The sequence below is a fragment of the Podarcis bocagei genome (assembly GCF_964188305.1).
Source record: "Podarcis bocagei genome assembly, chromosome: 1".
NCBI classification, from domain to species: Eukaryota; Metazoa; Chordata; class Lepidosauria; order Squamata; family Lacertidae; genus Podarcis; species Podarcis bocagei.
This window is the reverse complement of record NC_138125.1, coordinates 53,884,657-53,907,506: the sequence shown is the minus strand read 5'-3', so window position 1 is coordinate 53,907,506 and position 22,850 is coordinate 53,884,657. Positions and strand designations below refer to the sequence as shown.

The 22,850-nt window shown below is 44.4% G+C and overlaps 2 protein-coding genes across 4 annotated transcripts in view; one reads left to right on the top strand and one right to left on the bottom strand.

Annotated features, from left to right (window-relative positions):
* Positions 1-1,331: 1,331 nt before the first annotated feature.
* Positions 1,332-12,937, bottom strand: LOC308574174 (embryonic protein UVS.2-like). Of its 2 annotated transcripts, none has more exons than XM_081171724.1 (12): positions 12,725-12,937; positions 12,565-12,589; positions 11,491-11,631; positions 8,867-8,984; positions 8,269-8,447; positions 7,791-7,872; positions 7,035-7,162; positions 5,908-6,023; positions 5,130-5,355; positions 3,567-3,685; positions 3,022-3,244; positions 1,332-1,676 (listed from the first exon to the last, which is right to left on the bottom strand). In XM_081171724.1, the coding sequence occupies exons 1-12, from the start codon at positions 12,791-12,793 to the stop codon at positions 1,663-1,665; spliced, it is 1,440 nt and encodes a 479-aa protein (XP_081027850.1). In that variant the 5' UTR covers positions 12,794-12,937; the 3' UTR covers positions 1,332-1,662. The 2 variants fall into 2 exon arrangements, with proteins under 2 accessions (XP_081027850.1, XP_081027851.1); XM_081171725.1 differs by having other exon boundaries at positions 12,739-12,937.
* Positions 12,938-16,280: 3,343 nt separating this feature from the next.
* LOC308571414 (transmembrane protein 263-like) overlaps positions 16,281-22,850 on the top strand; it is a 315,757-nt gene continuing 309,187 nt past the window's right edge. Inside the window, exon 1 of one of the 2 annotated variants that reach the window (XM_081167028.1) lies at positions 16,281-16,466. Coding sequence is in view for 1 of the 2 variants with exons in the window: in XM_081167027.1 (XP_081023153.1) it covers positions 18,909-18,914 (6 nt within the window). In the remaining variant the exon portion in view is untranslated. Of the gene's footprint in view, positions 16,467-18,747; positions 18,915-22,850 lie in introns of those variants that run through there. The other variant, XM_081167027.1, reaches the window with a different exon arrangement.

Sequence of the window (22,850 nt, the reverse complement as noted above, 5' to 3'; positions counted from 1 at the left end):
CCGTCTTGCGAGGCATTCGTCTTGTGGGGCACCACTGTACTGTGTATGGTTGTGTTCAATTAGTAAGTATACAAGATCTAGTTTACATACCTTAATGATTCTAAAATGTGAATATGGCTTTGTTCATGTTACTATATATGTTCTATAATCATAAAATTGTAGAGTTGGAATGGATCGCGAGGGCCCATCTAGTCCAATGCAGGAGTCTTTTGCCTAACGTGGGGCTTGAACCCACAACCCTGAGATTAACAGCCTCATGCTCTACCAACCAAGCTATTGCAGGAAGCCTGTTTGTACCCTTTCCCTTGTAGCCAGTAGCAGTTGGACTGGTTTAGCCGAGCTGCCCTCCTGATACTGCCCTCAATACAGCTCCCCTGACTGGGGCTGGCGGGGTGGCAATGAGGTTGGAGGCAATGAGGTTGGAGCTGGACAGACACACCACTCGTGCTCCCGCTGGTGCGTCTCCATAGCCCTGCCCCTGCTGCTGCTCTGTCCCATCCCAGTGCCACTAGAGTATGTTATTGTGATGGTGATGTTGAGAGGACAATAGCCACTATCTGCTTGCACATGTGGAGCAAGGGGAGATAGTCTTGGCACACCTACAACTTCTCAACTGGTACCATGAAGGGGCAAAGGAAGGGGTGTGGGCCACCCCAGGTGTCATCACTGAGGGGAGTGGCAAAATGTCGGGCGGCATTCACTGTGGGGCCTTGCAACACCCAAGCCACGCATCTCTCCTGGGAGAAAAGCGGTGGCTTGGGTGTGCACAGGCTCTACGCTGCCCAAACGGTCTGCCCACTGCCTCCCCCCCCCCAGCTGTAAGGCAGCTGAGTGGAAGGAGGCAGGCAGACTCAGGAGGCCCCGTAGTGCAGCTTGCGCCACCCCTGGGCGCGCTGCCCCAGGCGCCTGAACGGCTTCCTCTGCCGCTGGTACCATGGAAGGCTTCAAACAGAAATCATGAGGTTCTTCTGGTCTCCAGAACCAAACGGTAACTGCAAAGTGGGCTTGTGGCCTTCTACAGGGCACACAATTCCCTGGATGCCCACGTGCTGCCAGCCCAGAGAAGCAGCCAATTAAGTCATAATGATGAGCCATGCCCCCAGCACACTCTGTGCATCAGCATACACACAACACACAAGGCAATGCCACTGATTCCTGACTTGAAAGAGCTTGAAAAACAGGGATATAGGCACTTGCCACGAATAAAACCACTGGACTTACGAGGAGAATGATGGGGATTTTCCATTGGGAAAGACCTGTGCACCTAAATAAGGAAGACAAGGCAAGTGTACTGGAATGTGAGCAGATCAAAGCAATCTGAATGCGAACCATGGGCTTTTAAAGCTTTACTTAACATATTTTGTTACATAGTTCAAGGTGCCACCAACAGATGGCTAGTAAAAATGGCAATTGAAGAGATACGGCACAGAATAACTTCTCCTTGCCTGCTTCAATTGCTCCTTGGTGCTTTGGCAAATCCGGCGTACAGTTCAGCATTCTGCACTTGAGAGTATTTATGTCATTACTGGGAGAAACTGATCAGTCTTTAAAAAGAAACAAAGCACAACACCAGCAAGAGGCAAAGACAATCTGGCATCCAAATTTCCACCCTCTTTCTTGTTTGCAGTTCAGGACGAAGGCAATCCTCCCACAGGCTGTTCTTCATGATGGCAAAACTGCAATGACAGGTAAAGTTTGTTTCATCTATCCATGCTCATGGAAACTCTGCTGAAGGATTAAAATAGCCTAGGCTTGAGGCAGGGCACATAGCATTAATATTGTTTGCTGCATTTATGAATGTAAGCACTAAATGTGGGTTAGTTCTAAAGTCATTAGTCTGGAAGCATGGGCAATATTTTGAGAAACCATTGCTGGATAGAGCTCATGACTGGGCTTAGTAGTGAAGCTAAACTGTGGTCTGCTTACAGGCAGTATGGTGCAGTGATTAAGCATTGGATTAGTACCTGGGATACCAGGGTTCAAATCCCTGCTCTTGCCATGAAACTCACTGGGTGACATGCACCCAGTCAGAGTCTTTCAGCCTAACTACTTCACAGGGTTGCTGTCAGGGTAGAGAACTATGTACACCACTTTGAGCTCCTTGGAAGAAAGATGGGATCTAAATGCAATAAAGAAGCACAAGGGCCTTTGCCCTGGTGGTCCACTTCTGGCCCACCTGTTTTTATACCTAAGTGAGCCGTAAGAAGGGCACTGCAGGGGCTGGCATACTAGCCACTCCCCCTGCAAATGAGACAGGAATGGGAAATTGCAGCTGTCCTTTTGCCCATCTTTCTGCATTAACACACACTTAGATACAAAGGCCTTTCAAGCACAAGGTCACTGATCCTAGCATATTGCCCTTAGCCTTTAGCCCTCTTCAGGCATTCAGGGAATGGGAGAAAGACAAGCACACCAACAGCCAGGAAAACCCTGAAAGAAGGCTCTCTGCTTCTGGAAGTCCCCCTCAAACTCATGGAGGGCAATGGGATGGCCTGTATGGAGCTTGCACCATTGTCCCTGCAGTCTCCTCCCTCATGTATTGCTTTTTCCAGTTCTCCAAGGTTCAAAGAAGGCTTTTATCTGTCTGGAAAGCAATATGGGGTATTTTCTTAGTGTCAGGAAATGGGGGTGAGGTTCATGTTATTCTTCCTCACAACATAACCGTCAAGTTGACTTGGGGCCTATTTTTGTATTGCTATACATAACCCAAACTTCTCATTACAGGCTTTATGCCCAGTGTGGGGAAGATACTTGAGCCATATGGGCCCTAGGCTCATTTCCCTGTTGAGGCATTTGCAGCCTCGGTTACTTGACACTCCTGTGTCAGTCTGCGCATCATGTCACTATAACTAGATAACTGGTGTATTTCCATTTAACCAAACTTCTGAGGAACACAGATGACTCACATATCCCTCAAGGCAACAATTCCACAATAGGAACAGATCATTATTTCTTCCCCACGTTTTTTCAACACAAAATCTTGCCATCTCCCACCCAGATACCCTAGCAACAGTACTTAACTCATTGAGTAGTCCAGCTTAAACCCGGAATATTGAGAAACAACGTCACTGTAAAATTCTATACGTAGAAAGCTCCCAGTGGAATTGAAAGCTGGAACCTCTGTCTTCCCACAAAAAGTGCCAAGAAGTGGAGAGCTGATGTCACTGCCATCACGAAAGACAAGTCTGTCATAGATGCACCCAGCGGCTTCCTCCAGGTCAAAAAAGCCCATCGTTAGGGAGATCTGAAGGAACCACAGTAAGGACACCAATTTCTATGTGTAGCATTTTATCTAAATTCAACAACATAGTATGCACTAAAGCAAGTGAGCATTTGGATTTGAAAATACATATATAACATGCATACCCATAAATTAACAAGGCAGATCTGCAGCAAGCTAGATTTCATCACTCAATGCAGGAGTAAACAACGCATTGGCTACCCCTGATCTAACGCAATCTTTTCTGAAGAGAGATTGAGATCAGGTCTTTAGGGGGAAAGTAATGAGCTGCATAAAGTTGTTGCCCTAGCCAGGGAAGCCCACCCCCCCTCCTCCTGCCCCTTACCCTACTTCCTGCTGGAGCACTGATAATCCATAAGCATCTTTTGTTTGGAGGGTATTTTCTTGGGAAGTTTGGAGAAGTGACCACTCCATGAGTGCTCGTGAAAGTCCCTCCACATATCACTGTGATGAAAAGAATGGGGGGGGCGGTCAATGGAATAAAATGGAAAAAAATCAGTATGTTTAAAAATAATGTTCACTCTAAATAAAGGACACTCATACGGATGCAAGAGTTCACCCAAGCCAGTCTGGTGTAATGGCAAGAGTGTTGAGGTTGGATATGGGAAATCTTATTCATGAAGCTGATGGAGAGCCATGAAGCTCTCTCTTAGCATAGCCTTTCTTACAGGCTTGTTGTTAGGTGGAGGGTAGGCAGGATACAAAATCAACAAGAACATAAGACACCAAGAGAAGAGGAAGAGAAATCAGCATTAGGAAAGGTGGTGAAAACTCTGCCAGGTCTTGACTGGTCCCACCATGACTGGTAGGTAGCAAAAGTCTCCACCAATGAACATGTTGAGAAGCAGGAAGAGGACAACTGTGGTCCGGCACTGCTATCCCTCCATTGGGCCATGGAGTTGATTTTCTTTTTCTTTCCTAATCTGAATCCAGTGGGGAAGGCCTGTAGTTTAGCCGTAGAACATCAGCTTTGCATGCAGAAGGTCCCAGGTTCTCCATCCCTGGCAACTCCAAACAGGCCTCTACTGACCCTGGAGAGCAACTGCCCATCAGCATAGACAATACTGAGCTAGGTGGACCAATGGTCTGACTTTGCAGAAGGCAGCCTTCCTATGTGCTTCTCCCTTTGTTTGATTTATCTATTTATTTATCTCACAAGATTTATCTCACTTCCTTGATTGTAATGTAACCTCAAAGCGGCTTAAAAAAGAATAGAATTATCCACAACAGAACAGTTAGAACCAACTATACTAAATGTTCAAAAATACTTAAAACCAATGATAAGTTCTAAACCAGATTAAAGCACATGTCAACACTCTGCATGTCTGGATAGGCTTGCAAGTGCTATTAAGAGTACAGGGAAGGCACCTGCCTGGTGAAACTAGGCAAGAATTTCCAAAGGGTGGGTGCTTGCAAATGTGGAATGAGGATTACATAGCACCTGCAACAGGATCAGGTCTGCAAACTGAAGTAGTTGAATGGGCATTTCAATAATAATAATAATAATAATAATAATAATAATAATAATAATATAACATATTTTTAGTGAGCATTATTATTTATTTTTATTATTTATTAAATTTGTATACCCGCATATCTCAGGGCGTATTTGGGGTAAGGTATGTCTGAGCAAACATGTTTCAGATGGGTGCAGACATGCAAAGATGAGCAATTAGTTTGGGGTCCATAGACTTCTAAGGGGGTTGTTGTGATAGCAAATGGATTTAGAGAATTTGGGTAATTCAGATCCAGGGAAAGACAGCATAAAATTAAAATACTCTTGGAAAACTGTTCCACCAGTGCTTGTTTTTATTTTGCATGTAGTGTATGTGTTTCTTTCCTAGCACTGATGCTTTCAGCAAGTAGTGAGAGATAGAGCCATTCATACCATGTGCATAGGAGGCTGTGAAACCCTTTGATGCAACAGCCTCATCACTCACAAACTCCACAAGCATCATGCTTCCAGAAGACACCACTGCTGGCAATTGCCCCTCTCCACATAACTTGTCAACAAGAAGACGGGCATTTCTGTTGTTTCCATCATAAATTCGGATGTAGTCGGAGGCACAGTTTGGAGAGCGCTGGAGATCCAAAACATGAAACTTCAGGAAGACCTAAAGCAGAAAAATAAAGCCAAATACATTTTAGCTTGGCTGGGCCCTGATTCCCAGGATTCTTGAGGTGGGGATATGTGCTTCAAACGTACAGTTGTATATATGGCCTGGTGTCACGTACTTGAAATTAACCTGAAGAGTAATGTTGTGTCAGTAACTTCAGAGCAACTCCTGAAACAGACTGCAACTCCTAAAAGTATACAAGTAGCAAGAAGGAAGAAGAAGAAGAAGAGGAGGAGGAGGAGTTTGGATTTGATATCCCGCTTTATCACTACCCGAAGGAGTCTCAAAGCGGCTAACATTCTCCTTTCCCTTCCTCCCCCACAACAAACACTCTGTGAGGTGAGTGGGGCTGAGAGACCTCAAAGAAGTCTGACTAGCCCAAGGTCACCCAGCAGCTGCATGTGGAGGAGCAGGGAAGCGAACCCGGTTCCCCAGATTACGAGTCCACTGCTCTTAACCACTACACCACACTGGAAAGGTCCATTCCCTGCCCTCCTCTTATCTGTTGTATAATCCTGATACATTAAACAATGATTTGAGCATCCTTACCTTTCCTTCTGGGATTTGGATCAGCCATAGGCATGTGACATTTTTGGGGTATGAATATGGGTAATTATTAGAGGAGAAGTTGCCTCTTCGATTACGAAGCACAGTGCTACAACAGTCTAAAGAGCAGAACAGAACAAAATAAGGGGAAAATGAGATGTGCAAAGGGAAAATTCCAACACAACTTTCTGTTTATCTATCCTTGCACTCTGTGAGGGAGAACTCAGTGTTCATTAAATATGTCACTGTTCAGCCTAGTAAAGGTTACTCCTGCTGAATGAAGAAATTAAAATATGCCTGTTAACAATATCACACACACACACCAGATAGCAAATGATTGTGATTCATGACTTGAGCTCATTACATTATGACCAACATACAGTGCAGTATACAGTATTAGCAAAATGTTCCTCATTATGATGAGTGGGGTGGGTGTATAGAAAAAGGAGGACTTGTGTTTTAGGACTGTTGGGGTGTGTAGGGGAGTGAACTCTGTACACTGAGCATACAGAGGCACATTAAACACCCCCTTTCCCTATAGGTTCCCAATTGACAATGCAATCCAGTGATAAAGGGTTGGCCTTTCCTTCAGTGCAGCAGCATCCCCATGCAGGTGCCGACTGCAAAGAGAAGATCCAAATGATGGTAGATGACCAAATACTGCACATTCATACACATACTGCACCTGCATGGGATAGCACCTTGGGAAAGGCTCTCCTTCCCAGCACAGGTAGCTTGCAAAGAGGGCCAAGTGTTGACCAATTGGGATGGAATAATATGTTCTTGAAAGGGGGGGGGAATGCTTATTAGCCATGATGGCTATGCTCTCCCTCCCTAGCTGGAGGCAGCGATGCTTCCGAATGCCTGTTTTTGGAAAGCATGGAAGGGAAGAGTGCTCTTGTGGACTTCCCCACTCCAATGGTTTTTAGTGTATTGATAGAGGTGCCCTTTCAAGTGCAGAGTAAATGATTCACTGTTTTCAAAGCATGGCATTGGGAAGAGAAAGTATGTTAAGGTGAGGTGATGCCCATCTAGGTCACAAAATCTGGCAGCACTAGCTGATCTCAAATGTTATAAAAAATTAACAACATCAGATGAGAAACTACCCATGTAGCATTCTGAACACTTACTGCATCTGTAGAGCTTGTTGATTTTTTTCACATCTAGGTCGCTGAGTCCTATTCTCTGACCAATTGGTACAGATGCATTTGGGATGGGGACAATGGTTGCTTTCCCGGGAGCACTAGAAAAATCGTATCTGCAGAAGACAGGAATGGATGTGCTCAGCAAACTCTGTTGGGTCATTGTTTTATAATGCAACATCTACAATAATATTTGCATGGAAACCACCCTAGGAAATGAAGAATAAAAACTTCACAGACATTGGGTTGTCCATACATACATGCAAAAGATTTGGGGTTCAGCAACAATATTGTACCAATGTGGCAATGAAACACTTTTGTTCAGTCCCATGACTTTTCATTTGTATGGTTCCTCAGGGTTCTATACTGTCCTTTTTAACATCTACATGAAGACATTTGAGAGAGGTCATCTGCAGTTTGGGGTACAGCTTCTTCTCTGTCTCTCCCTATCCAGCAATCCCAAAGATGCTGTAAATGTTGTAGATCAGTTCTGGCTGTTAGTGGGATGAAGTGGGTGGGATGAAGACTAACAAACTGAAACAAAATCCAGGCAAGGCAGAAGTTCTTGTGATAAGTAGGAAGGGTTTCAGTTGGAAAGAACTTGCACTCCCTTGCAGCTTCAGCGTGTTCTTGCACATTGCTCCAGGGAGAAGACAGAGATGAAATTATATAAAAGAGGATCCTTACACTACAGTTAAGAGCAGTTTTGTCTGAAAAGAGAAGGTGCCCTGAAACACAACTTACGGGCCATAATGCATCACTGAACCATAGTCATACGGAAGACCCAGATTATTAGAGTCCACTTTCTCGAAATTCCCCTGTTCTCCTGTAAAATATGAGAGTAAATGAAGCAGGCACTCAAAGGAGAGTTAGAACACAGGGGGAGAAAGAGAGAGAAGAATGATTTTAACAGGTACTTGTGAAAATGAAGATGTTGTTTACTTAGCAACAGTTTCTCTGCTGAAGCCCTTGTGAATTTCTGAGTCCCTTTGAGAACAAGTGCTTGGGTTTGCTTGTTTTTCCCCTTCCACTTTTAACCTTTTGTTGGAAGCCCAGAGTGACTGGGGGAGAGATATTTATTTTTACATGGTTTAAATGCAACCTCTGCTTAGAATTGAAGATACTGTATATGCACAATATACAATATAGAAATGTTTTTGTTTAAACAATCCTCTACAGCAAGCAAGGGTTAAAACTGTTACTTGAATGCTGGTGGACATACCTGCTGTGACATACTCCAAGTGGATTTTAACATACTTGTCTCGGTCGTTCCGGGCCTGTTCATGTATGAAACCCAGGGCATGGTTGATTTCATGCTGAATTAATCCTTTATATATGCAGCCATTTTTTGCCAAGCCCAACTGCTGTTTGCCTCCTATCTTTCCAAAGTAAGACCAGCACCTGAGAACATGGAAAGCAAAACCCTGTGCCATCACATAAAGCCGTGGCATACAGTTTCATTTAGTACATTTATAACTTGCCTTTCAGTGAGCAGAAAGTGTCATACTCTCTCATATTTTACCCTGTGAGGTAGATGTTCTCTCATCTCCTATGCCTGTTTTAGGGCAAGGTCAGGGTTTTAACCACCTATAAAGCATCCTCTCCTACTAACACCAGCTTTTACACACTGTTGGACTCCAACTCCCATGTACTCCAGGCAGCATGGCCAGTGGTCAGGGATTATGGGAGCTGGAGTCTGCCAATATCGGGAATGCAACAAGTTGTGGGGAAAGCTTCAGCAGAAGAGAAGAAACAGAATGACAATATAATTCCAAGCAATAGTAGTAGTCTTAGATATCATCAGGAGAGATAAAACTTACCTATCTGCAGGGAAAATATTTATGTAGTCATGTTCTGTTGAACGCCTGATAAACTGAATACATGTCAGTGTGACAAATTCTTGCATTGCTTCAGCTATCACAGTCCTCTCCTCCACAGCTAAAAAAATGCAAGGGAGAGAAAGGAATGCATTGAAAGTTCCCATATTATGTGTGTGGAATTCAAACAGAATATGTTTTGCCAACATGGGAAAGTTCCCTGCACTCCTGGGTATACCATTATGAAATATCTCATGTAGAACAGGGCTCCTGGGAAATTGTGAATGTGTGTGTAAAGGAGGATTTCTTCCATGTAAACCTTCTTCAAAAATTATCCACCTAACTATGGCTACTCTCTGCATATGGTATAGCAGTGAAATTGTGTCCAACATTCCAGGGAAACATGAATGCTGGAAGCAAGTGGGTGCCAGCACTCTCTCTATTGCTTACTCTATTGCGTACACAGACCACTTCAGCGCTTGTTATGTCTGTTGTGTAAATGCTTTTTATTATGGGTTTTGGGGTTTTTTGCAATTGTACAAAGATATCAAAGTATAAAATGGGTATAGCAGACTTGGTTACGTCATATACAACCCAACACATTTGCTGTCTGATTCATGTAATTGATGCTGCAACCCGCTGCCTACCAAAGCCTGTGCCACAAGAAACTTTAGGGTGCAAATCCAGCTCAATTTAACTTAAAAATGTCTGGCCTTCAGATCCCTCTGATGATGATCTTTCTAGTCATCTTCAGACAGGGGTAAGGCTGTAGTTCAGTGATGGAGCATGTGATTTGCATGCAGAAGGTCCCATGTTCCCATGTCCCTGCCATCTCCAAGTGGGACTTAAATAAAACTGCTGACTCTGGAGAGCTGCTGCCAGTCCATGTAAGCATTACTGAGCTAGATGGACCAATAACTCAGTCCATGTAAGCATTACTGAGCTAGATGGACCAGTATAACTCAGTATAAGGTAGTTTCCTATGTTCTTATGGCTCTTCTGAAAACGATGACCACAAGCCAACATCATTATCCCAGAAGGTCTTGTGGACTCTCAGTCTCCTATAGAGTCAGAGGCCAACTCTGCATAGGAGGGGAAGGAGTTTCTATACTCCAGATATGGAGCAATGGTTTAGACCTTAGATTAAAATTTGAATCATCCCACCAAATTGGTTTGCTGTCCTCAAAGTCCCTGCTAGAGAAGTCAATGCCAGAGGCTGAGGCTATTCATTGGTGATAAAGTGCATTGCTCCATGGCAAAGTTGCAGCTTCACTTGAGGATCAGGACTCTGGCTGTCAATTAGTAAGATGCACTTGGGGATATAAGGACTCCCTTGAGCTTTGGAATGTATCAGCTATTGTGTGGTGGGGTGGCAGTGCTCCCCTGACCTCCTGACAGTCTCATCGCTGTTGCCCATTAGGAAAGAGAAGGGGAGGGGTAAGGCAATGGCAAGGTCAGCAAAGTGCAAACACACTGCTGGAGCCAATTCAGCACGCCCATTGGTGTGTTTGCACCATGCTGACCTTGCCCTGCCTTTACATCCCGGTAAGTTCCAACAAAGCAATACAAGACTCAGCGAGTGCCATCACCCCACCATACTTTCCGCTGTTGGCTCTGCTTGGGAGCTGTCCTGGGTCCTGCAAGACTGTAACCTGCTGCCTGCTCCAGTTTTGTGCTGTCTGTGGTGATTGCACCTCAATCAAGGTTCCCAACAGGAATAAGGCACCAGCCTGATTAAGAAGTGGGTAGTATCACCAACCCAACTGGGACATGGGTGGTGCTGTGGGTTAAACCACAGAGCCTAGGACTTGCCGATCAGAAGGTCGGCGGTTCGAATCCCCGCGACAGGGTGAGCTCCCGTTGCTCGGCCCCTGCTCCTGCCAACCTAGCAGTTCGAACGCTTGTCAAAGTGCAAGTAGATAAATAGGTACTGCTCCGGCGGGAAGGTAAACGGCATTTCCATGTGCTGCTATGGTTCGCCGGAAGCGGCTTAGTCATGCTGGCCACATGACCCGGAGGCCAATAAAGCGAGATGAGCGCCACAACCCCAGAGTCGGCCACAACTGGGCCTAATGGTCAGGGGTCCCTTTACCTTTTATGGTGTTGGAGGAGACTCTTGAGAGTCCCATGGACTGCAAGAAGATCAAACCTATCCATTCTTAAGGAAATCAGCCCTGAGTGCTCACTGGAAGGACAGATTGTGAAGCTGAGGCTCCAATACTTTGGCCACCTCATGAGAAGAGAAGGCTCCCTGGAAAAGACCCTGATGTTGGGAAAGATTGAGGGCACAAGGAGAAGGGGACGACAGAGTATGAGATGGTTGGACAGTGTTCTCGAAGCTACCAGCATGAGTTTGACCAAAGTGCGGGAGGCAGTGGAAGAGAGGAGTGCCTGGCGTGCTCTGGTCCATGGGGTCACGAAGAGTCGGACACGACTAAACGACTAAACAACAACAACAACAACATCACCAACAACCATGGCTCACTGATTGCTATGGAAAAGAGCTATTGGGGTTTTTGGAGGGTTTTATATATATATATAAAATGAATTTTCATTCTACAAAAAAATTCATTATTAGCAAGAATGAATGCTGGAGAAGGCCTGTTGTAAAGCTTTAAATAACATACAAAACTCTGTAGAGACATTAATTGGAATGTTGACCAGCCCATCTTCTGATCTAGGCCAAACACATCTCTGATGGCATTTCATGGCACTTCGCTGTGTTCTTCGTCTGTAAACAATATCATCCTGATGCATAAATGTCTCTCCTGCAAGGATATTATTATTATTAGTAGTAGTAGTAGTAGTAGTAGTAGTACCAGTAGTAGTATGATTTCATACCCACCCTTCAGCATAAGGTTCCAGACTGGGTGACATCAATGTAACAATGCAATTTTAAAATCAGTTAAACCAACTTACAGTCAGAAGAATAGGTAGATCCTAAATATCTCCCTCTCAGATGTCAAACACCAGTGTAAAGCTGTGTGGAAAGTTGCCTGGATGCCTGAGATGAACAGCAGGTCTACCCATTAGAAATAATGGAGGGCTAGACCAGGAATGCAAATTTCTCAGAGCCCTGCTCATTTGAACAGCAGGCAAGAAGAAATACTGCCTTGTAAAACAAAACAAAAACCCAAACCCCAGAAAACAAACAACCAATCCTGTTTTCCTTCCAGTTTATGAACTGAGTACCAAAGACCATATGACCACCCATCAATAAATATGTTATTTATTTAGCACGCTAACCAAGTTCATCAATATGTTGCAAGATTTAATAGTGATGAAGACCTCATGGAAAGTAAAGTTAATCTCAAATGTATAAAGCAGGAGGTGCTGAACAATGCATTCTTTTATTAAGGTCAGCAACTTTGAGATCAGACTGCTACTATAAAGGCACCCAGGGTCAAAATCCACCGAGCATTTCCCTCCATGAGCTCAAATGAAGTGAATGGGAGGAGCTGAGTGACAACACTACTCCTGTTGTCGAGCAGCTCCCATTGTTTTCAGTGGAAGTCATGCTGAGGGGCTTCCCAGAAGACCTTCCTCCCCTAAGAGTGGAATCATAGACACCCAGATCTGAATGCTATCTTCTCAATTACATAAGACAGAAAAACTCTACAACAATCTATAGAACAACAGCATGGCATAAGCACGACATTGAGAGCATGACATCTCATAAAACAGGCATAAATCAAGCTCACCTGTGGCCTTGCCTTCCTGGATTCCCTGAAAAAGAGTGGGACATCTTTTTAGGGTGCAGTATACTTAATCATTGAAATGTAAAATTACAACAGAAAATGCAGGAAGTGAGTTCGAGAGAGAGAGGTCTAGACAGCATCTTCAGCAGCATCAAGGACACACCTGGACAGGTTTACCTGGTGTAAACCTCGGAAAGGACAGTAATAAGGTTGATAGTGATAGAAGATTCATCTTTGGGTTGCTTCATGTGTTCTTGTAGGTTTTCGGCAGCTTTGCTTGTTGAGCCCTAGCTATGTGCAACTTGGATGAGGTTTTTTATATGGAAAAAGGCTGGCTTTAATCTGCGCAGAACAGCTAGATAACACGATGTATTTTCACAGAAACAAACAAGCTGTGGGAATTCCCAGAAGAGCTGTCCGAGTATCATTTCATGCTACTTTATCATTGGAAGGAGGGGAAAGGATAAACAAATGTTGCAATATGAGAAAAGCTAATTGTTGGGTGACTAACACAAAATGCACTCATCTATAAATAGGTGAGGACTTTTTTAAAAAAATAGTTTGAGTATTGGAACTATGAAGCTACCCTTGGAGCTTGCATGCATACACAGCAGCATCTCTGAACACTTCCCCACTTGGAGGGGAAGTCGATTGCCCCTTGGATCCCCATTTGCTGACAAGAGGGAGCTGTCCACTACCAACACAGCAGTCTCACAATGATTCAGTTTGCCATACATAGGCAGGCAGATGAAGGCTTCCAGATAAAGGCTTCCAGGTCTACTTCTACTGAAAACAACAAAGAGTCTTGAGGCACTCAGACAAAGAGACTGGAAGATCTATTGAAATGACTTGTTAGGAGTTTTCTATTAGATTTCTGTGAATGTGTTTTGTATTAGTGCGGGTTGCCTAAGGCCTTGGACCTAATAACAGACCTGGCAACTTGCCAAGAACCTCTTTCTTCAGGAGACTGGAGGATTGTGATCAATTGCTGGTATTTTGATTGGCCAAGAGACCTATGAAGAGCGGGTGGGCTCTCTCTCCACCATTCTCAGTTGAGGAATGTTGGGATCCAGCTATCTGTTAAGTTGCAGCTTGAGGGACACTCAGGGCCCAAACTACATATGAAGTTTACAATAATTTGTTATTGAATGCAAACATTTTTGTCAGCATGGGAGAGTGGCTTAATCTGGATTGGGGGCCTGGCATGACACGGGGAGTAGGGAAGGCTTTAATCTTTTGCCCCCATGCCAGGGTCTTTATCTGGCTCAGGACCCCTATACTAACAATTTAAGAAAGCGAAAGCTTGTACTCTTGGGGAAACTCTATGATTTATATCATGCGTAGCATGGCCCTGAGAGGAGGACGGGGAAAACAGAGTTTTGGGGGCTCTGAAGCATCTTAAGGCCCACTGTAGATCTGATGTGGAAGCACTAGATGTTAGGGCATCCATTGGAGCTTTATGTTGTGAGCTTCCATCTATGCTTCACTCGTATAATTGTAAATAAATGCAAATATTACAAAATGCCATAACCCTCCTGTGACCTCCTTTCCAAGGAAACTAGAACTGTACAAGCACCACTTCTCTGGAAATGCTCGCCACATGGAAAATGTAGGCGCACAAAACAGCCTGTTGTCAGATCCAGAAGTAATGTGAAATCATATGAAAGCTATGTTAAGAGATGAATGTTTTCCCTTGATACTGCTCCTGCAGGGGCTTTGTTCAATTCAACCCATTGCGTGGAACCGCCTCCCCTTCACCATGCAACAGGTTTGCTTCTTTTCTGCTTTCGGTCTTGTTTCAAGTCCTAGTAGTATGACAGCTTTTCTTCAGTGATCCTTGCCTTGTTGTAGTTCTTTTCTTTCCTTGTTAAGATTCCTGTCCCCAGTCTCAATGCCACATCTGTGTACATCTACTCAGAACCTACGATAATTGTCTGAGGCCCTTCTCCATGAATCCCCACCAGGTGCTGACTAGAGAGGGCCTTTTCAGTGTTGCCAAACTGGTTATCAAACACCTCCCTAGAGGTGCCCTTTTTTGAGGCCTTTCTGATTTCCCCAGGCATTTGAGTCTTCAGTATTTTTAGTACTTTTTAAAATAACTGGTGTACTGTTACTCTGCTGCTAGGTTTATATGGCTCCTGGTTTCATTCTGTTTAAGCTTCTATTTCCAAGCTGTTGTTTTTTTTTGTATTTTATGGTTTTTGCTTGGAAACCAGAACTGTTATTATTGGGCAGTAATCATGTCCCTTTTGTGGGCTTAACAGCACCTATTGTTGCTGGATAACAGTAATTATAGATTCCCCCAACCCATGCATGTTGAGGATCCTGATTACAATTACACAAATTTCAGGTTAAGACTGGTAGGAAATGTCTTTAAAACTTACTTGAACTATACTAAGCATTCATTCCACTCTCCTATACTACAGCTGTCTATACAGTACCATATTAAAATACAAGCCCAAAGGGCCAAGAGTGATGACAAAAGAATCAACACCCTTATTATTATGGTAGCTATAAAGCTGTGCGGCTCAGTATAAAACCCTGCAAACAACACTCAAAAGACACAGAGAATCATACTTTCACAGCTGCACATTATAAAACAGCTGGGCAGACAATCTCAAATAGTTAGGCAAGAAAAACATGAAAAACAAAAACCAGGTCACTGCATCGAACACAGCATGGGTCACTCTTCCCAGCTGAGGGCTGGAGTGGAATTTTGAAGTTTGGTCTTGGACTGCAGCCGGATGAGTCTGTGGAATGCAATTCTTAACCTTCTCTTTTGACTCCACTTGACTGGGAGCTAGATTGGATGCTGAAATGAATTGCTGGAGGTCCGTGAGTCACTTATTCAATTTGTGGAAACATTAGAAACGTGTCCAACTCCATGAATGGTTAGTTAACCGCTCTCATAGCACTTTGTAAACAAGCATCTCCACAAACAACTTTTCTTGTGCAACCTTCTTCCCATATACTTTTATATAATGGGCAGTTTAATGAGTTTAATTATCTGACAAAGCAAATCCCGTTTCAAAGCTGTAGTCTACCATCCACATCCACTTTCATTCTCCCCTTCCCCCGCCATCCACCCCTGGCTCTTTTGGCCATATTAGATTTGGACCAAAGTACTTGTAGTATCTACTGCTCTTGCTTAGATCCTTCAACACAGCCTTTTAAGATGTCTTTAAAATCTAAAGTAGAGACGGGTGGATCCTGATGTGGGTTACAGAACAGGCCACTCAGCAGAGTGGGAAATTCTGTACCAGCGAGTTTAATGTTCCTGTTGTCATGAACTGGCAAGACGACGGTGAGTAGGTAGAAGAGGAGTGTAGCCAGGACTGAAACACACCAGGGCAAGTAGAGGATGGGGAAGGAAGAACTCACAGGGTGATGGAGAATGGGGAAGGGATGGGGGTCTGTGCACAGGAACCAGAGCAGCAGGACCCATCACCAGAGCAGAGGGGCCCCTGTCTTCATGAACATGGCGGGCTCTGAGGTGTAGGGAGCAGCAGGCAGCATTCTCCAGGAGCCTGAGGCAGGCAAGGGCCCACAGCCCAGCTCCCTAGCTGGCCGGGTGGGGCTCACTAGCTCTGGGAGGAGGTGTGTGGTTCCAGAGTAGGCTAAGAACAGGTGAGGGTCTCATGCCTCGTCAAGCCCAGATGCTGCAATCAGCAGACAAAGTATAAAAGGGAAGCAGAGCTGAGCTACTGTGTTTGCTTGCTTTGGATGCTCCTGGGCCTCTCAGGACTGTGCTTTGGGTTTGACTCTGGTCTGTATCCTGACTGCTGGACTTCAGACTTGGCTACTTGGATTGACCCTGAACTGTGTTTCCTGACTTTTGGACTATGCTTGTGTGGACTGACCTTTGAACTTTGAGCTCTGGATTTAGCATACTGACTTGCTGCCAGGTAGGCCAGAGGTTCAGGACACCTGTGCACCTACTGTACTGAGGAGCAATGGTAAGGTGAGAAGAGAGGGAGAAGGAGAAGTCAGGTTACCAGTATCTTCCCACCTGTTTGCTAAGTTGCACTTTCCACTGTTTCACCAAGGGGAGCTGCTCCAGCCACTTGATCATTTTGGTTACCCTTTCCCGCACCTTTCCCAGATCTGCAGTATCATTTTACAGGTGCTGCAATAAGATCTACACCATAGATCTGAAAGGGGTTCCAAAGTTCAACAAGTCCTTTCTGTCTGTGGTTGAGGAATCTTCTACACTTCAAGCCAGCCAACGTTACATTTTATATGAATTAATTTTTTTGCTATTTTAGCACTCACACATAGGTAGCTGTCTTACCTATATTCTTTTTGGTGTCTGAAAAAAACTTTTTTGTTTAGGCAAGCCTGCACAGACATGCAGGATGTGGACATATATTCTGGTTTTGGGCTTGTTTTTGATTTTTTAAAAGTTGGCTTAACAGATAATTTTATTGTTTTATCCTTTTAGTAAACTGCTTAACGTTTTATAACAATCCAGTATGTGAATCCTGTGAAATAAAGTAAATGGCCTTTAATGTCTTGGCAGAAAGGCAGCAGATAAATGCAGAAAGAAGGCTTATGTAGGATGCTCAACAGACTGCAAGAGACCTAGAAGTCTCTTTGTGGTTACCTACACATGCACGTTTCACAAGATCTTGGAACCAATCATGCAGGATTCCAAGGACTCAAGGCCATAAGCACATAGGTGCCCCCTCACCAACATCCATAGTAATGTGGACACCTTTGGCAAGACTAGGCGAGCTGATGTACACCCACATGGTCCCTTTAATCACACCACACTCACTGCTTCATGTTCATTGTGAACAATACTGGTTCCTATTTTGCCAGTATTGAAATACACCCCATTGACTCCCTGTGGGTTTCTGATCTTGGAGAGCTGGTCTCAACTTTTAAAGTCCTACACAACCTAAGATCCAAACATCTGCTGAGCCAGCTTTCCTGCATCAATCTGCCTGCCTACTGAGGTTGTCATCTTGTTTAACTAGACAGGCTTTTAGTCTCCTGTTCATGTTGACTCCCTCTGCTCCACAAATGCTCCTCTCTTGATTTCTTCCCCTATGTAACAGCAACTCAAAACAGTCTGCGGTTGCCCTCTAGTGGCACATTGTGTGAGCTGTACTATATGTTCAGTTTTGACAAGCTTAGTTTCCATTTCCAAATACAGTACAGTGGTACCTTGGTTTATAAACTTAATCCATTCTGGGAGTCAGTTCTTAAACCAAAACTGTTCTTAAACCAAGGAGCACTTTTCCTAATGAGGCCTCCTACCGCTGGTGCCCTTCCACCGTTTGGATTCCGATCTTAGACCAAGGTAAAGTTCTCAAACCAAGACACTATTTCCTGTTTTGCGGAGTTTGTAAACCAAATCGTTCTTAAACCGGACTGTTCTTAAACCGAGGTACCACTGTACTAAGCTCGGAAGAGTTGTTAATCACAGTCCCAAAACACAAAAGAAATACTGGGTTAATGGTCACAAGAGGCATATTTCAGAGATCCACACATCACAGAAGTTCACATGAATATGTGCATCTTTCCATATTCTAAAGCTTTCTTGCAGAACATTTCCTAAAATGTGAAGTTGGCATCCTTCCCTATGTGCTGAATGCTGGGTGGCAGACCACATGCCCTGCATGCCCAGGCTGACTTTTGGGACATCTTCAGGTAAGACTGGGAAGAGACTCCTGCCTGAAACCCTGGACAGATGCTACCAGTCAGTGTGCAGACCACAGGTAGCCAATGCAGTGCCCTAAGAGGCTGTTGGACTCCAGTTCCCATTAGCCTCAGGCAGCATGACCATTGGTCAAGGAGAATGGGAGTTGTAGTCCAGCAAAACCTGGAGGGCATCATGGTGGCTTCCCCTGCAACTGTCTCTGTATAAGGCAGATTCCTGTTTGCAGGGGGTTGGAAGACATGACCCCTGGGGTCCCTGCAAGTCTACAATTCTATGATTCCTATAGACTTTATAAAGTTCATTAAACAAAAACTCCAAGTGCAGCAGCATTTCCAGCAAGGACAGCCTGCATCTGAAGTTGCTGCACACAGGGCCCTTCTTTCCTCAAAGTTGGCAACTCCCCGCATCCTCTAGGATGCTCTTGCCCACTAGAAGATGGCGACCACTACCCCAGGCCCCCCTGCCGGACCCACGCGCTCGTTCCTCTTCCGGCGTGGGTTGCCATGGCGCCAGTCCCCTCCTTCGCCCTCCTTCCCTTCTCCAGTGTTTACATGCAGAGCTGGAGTAGGAGGAGGAGCTGGAGGCTCAGTGCCGGGGGAAAGGCTCTGGCAGCCGCGGCGACCTTGCGCCGCTGCCGCTCCTCCTCTCGAGTAAGCCGCGGGAAGTGCCAGGGAGCGCCGCCATGAAGGTGAGCGGGGCGCGCGCCTCGTCCTCCCGAAGGCGCACGGGGCCGGCTCCCTCCTCTCCCTGGAGCCAGGGCGGGTGGCGAAGAGGGCAGTTTGGGGGCAAAGGGTCGGGGCGGCGGCTGGTTTCCCCAAGCAAAGAGTCCCCCCCCCCACTCCCTCCCACCACCACATAGGGAATTCCCATCCCTATTCCAAAAACAAACCCAAGTTAACCTGTGCGTTATCCTTGGAAAGGAAGGATGCTCAGAGGTGGTACAGTCACTCCCCCCCCCCAGCTCATGGGACTCCCATCAAGGGTATACTTCGGGGCACTGAGAACGACCATCTCATCCAGTCATGGTGATATTAAAACGTACACACAACCCATTGCCCGAACTTGGAAGTTTTTAATCAGAAGTTGGCTATCTATCTATATGCCAGGGATTCTTTAGCTGAAATCCCTGCACTGCTGGGGGTTGGACTAGATGACCCTTGGTATCCCTTCCAAATCTACAGTTCTATGATTCTTTGAAATATTCCTGAACTCTGGGCATAGTCCAGGTTTCTTTTTGAATTCTTGTGATAATAGATTTAACTGGGTTTGGTCCCTTCCCCCCCGTTCTGCGCCCCACTGAGTGAACTGTAAGATAGTGTAAATTGAGTTTGACCCAGTTCAGTTTGACCCAGGCGGCTGCGATTCTGTTGCATTGAGTTAACTGATTACAACAGGGGCTAGCATGTGAGTGACCCAGAATGAAACCGACCTAGGCTGCAAACAGGATTTTTGTGGTGCACTCATGGTACCCTCAATAATAAAACTGAGGACCTTGTTTCAAGGAGTTTGCAAAAGACTGCAGTTTCCATTGTTCATTGCCTTTACACCATGCGTTTGTTTCCCACTGTGTTTTTTGATAGCTGTTATGTGAGTTCATGAGGCTGGAGTGAACTTGGCCAATACTGCATGCTACATATCCCGTGGTGTTGGTAATTTCATCCTTGGTTGAAGTACTTTGTGGCAGCCTATGGAGGGCGGTGCCATACTTTCTAAAACAGACAGGTGTGCTCTCCAAATACTGTTGGTTCCCAACTTCCATCAGCTCCCATCAACATGTCAACTGGAATTGCACAACATCTGGAGGGACTACAGAGTCTCAGTCCCTGTTCTACAATCACATTCTACTTTCTATCACTTTTCTATATTCTACATTGGAAGGGGAAGTCATACTTTTACAACTATGTCCTTTTAAAAATCATTCTATCACTTCCCAGTGATCTATATTGCAGGGAAGATCAGTAATAGCAGACTGAGGGCTAACATTTCAGGTAGACCAATCTGTCATCTGTCAAGTAACTGCTGCTCAGCTCAGCTTCCAAGTAACTCCCAAGTTCCTAGGAACACAATCCAGATTGGAAAAACCCACTGCTCTAGTTTTCTAGGTTGGTTCACGACTGACAAGAATTGGGATGGGAGTTGTAGAAGTCAGTGACATTGTAAATTACAGTTTAGCGCAGGGACGGGGGCTCTCTTAAGATTGTTGGAGTACAACATATGTAAAACATAACAAAAGCTAGAACTATAGGTGTAATTATATATGCATATATAAGATGTGATCTGTCTCAGTGGAGAAACTGACACTGGTTTTAATGGGGTGGATTGCATCCATCCAAGGAGAGGAACTTGGCCAATACTGCATGCTACATATCCCGTGGTGTTGGTAATTTCATCCTTGGTTGAAGTACTTTGTGGCAGCCTATGGAGGGCGGTGCCATACTTTCTAAAACAGACAGGTGTGCTCTCCAAATACTGTTGGTTCCCAACTTCCATCAGCTCCCATCAACATGACAACTGGAATTGCACAACATCTGGAGGGACTACAGAGTCTCAGTCCCTGTTCTACAATCACATTCTACTTTCTATCACTTTTCTATATTCTACATTGGAAGGGGAAGTCATACTTTTACAACTATGTCCTTTTAAAAATCATTCTATCACTTCCCAGTGATCTATATTGCAGGGAAGATCAGTAATAGCAGACTGAGGGCTAACATTTCAGGTAGACCAATCTGTCATCTGTCAAGTAACTGCTGCTCAGCTCAGCTTCCAAGTAACTCCCAAGTTCCTAGGAACACAATCCAGATTGGAAAAACCCACTGCTCTAGTTTTCTAGGTTGGTTCACGACTGACAAGAATTGGGATGGGAGTTGTAGAAGTCAGTGACATTGTAAATTACAGTTTAGCGCAGGGACGGGGGCTCTCTTAAGATTGTTGGAGTACAACATATGTAAAACATAACAAAAGCTAGAACTATAGGTGTAATTATATATGCATATATAAGATGTGATCTGTCTCAGTGGAGAAACTGACACTGGTTTTAATGGGGTGGATTGCATCCATCCAAGGAGAGGACTTTGAATTTGAGGTGATGGGGAGGTTAAGTATCCAAGCTAGGACACAGAGAACCTTCTTACCTGACTTCTTAATGTTGTAGCAGGGAAACTGATGTGCATGTAATAAGCTCCCACAAACTAGGAATGTTTCCACAGTGTGAATATGCGGTGTACCAGAATTGTTCCATAAGACACATTCCCTGAAAACTACTGCTGCATAAGAGCATCAGGCACAGCAAACAAGGGTGAGAAGCATGGAGCAGATTGCTTTCTGGTGTGTGATGATGGCTAGCTGAGGTGCAGCTGTTTTCTTCTTCCCTCCACCTCCATTACTCTTCCTGTCTCTTTACCAGCATGGAGATTTTCTAGGCTGAATATCACTGTATTCTGCAGCAAAGGAAGTAGGCATGCTGTTGCGGGGGTAACATCTGACTAATTAGGGCTATTTTAATTTTAATTGATTAATGTTGGAGTTCCAGTTATATTTTTACCTTGTTTTGAGGGTTATGAAACACCTGTAATTATCACTTGTAAAATGATTTACATGTGTCACAAAGTTATATTTTAATTAAATGTCAGTTTCATTGTTTTGCGTCACATTCTATTTTCATTTGTCTAGCATGTAAAGAGTTCTAACTCTAGTGTTCAAATTCCCTCTGGGCTAAAACCTAGCAACAAAGTTCTCATTAGAAAACCTGGTTTTGTAAAATTAAGAACAAAACATCCTTCAAGAGATTTGTAAACTCATTTGAGTACCAAAAAACACACACAAAAAACCCCCTGCTAAGTGCGTAACGAATGACTTTCAGTCATCTCTGTGGAATATGAACTTGATTTTAGGCCAAGATGCAAATGTGTGTTTAGTTAGGACTCATCATTCTCAATTTGAAACTGCAGATCCTGCTTAATTAGGCATCCTTTCTGAGCAAGCTGAAAGCCCTCAATTTTGATAGAGGTATATGTTCACATATGCACACATTTTTCTTTGTTCACACACTTCAAAATACCATGAACATCTGTTATGGGGATGTTTGTAACTTTTTTCCTCACTTAAAAGTGCACACCTATAATGCTCCATCTCAAAGAACAGACTGGGTCTTTTCATACATTTCCATCCATTCTGTGCATTAAGCTTAGGGCTCATCCACATTTACCTTCTGCCCTGTGCTTTCTAGGGACAGGCTCATGCTTTAAAGTGCTGTGTCCAAGAGCTTTCTTTTTGCCCCGGTGCTTTCTCCATGAAAACCCACTCTTTAACACTGAATTGGAACAAATGACAATTTGGGTTTCTGTGGATTGCCATTTGCTCTGATTCAGTGGTAAAAAGTAGATTTTTTTGTGGGGAAAGCGGCAGGGGGGGAAAGAGCTTGGACATGGTGCTTTAAAGCACAGATCTTTGCCTAGAAAAGCATCACAAAAGGAAGTCTGAATGAGACCTTAGTTATGCCACATCAATCACCCCCCCCCTTTTGTGGCTCTGTGACACTTGCTGCTTATTCAGAATACTTGCCCATAATTGCAAATTATGCACATATGTTTGCTTTGAAAACAAGTCATAAGTTTTTACGGCA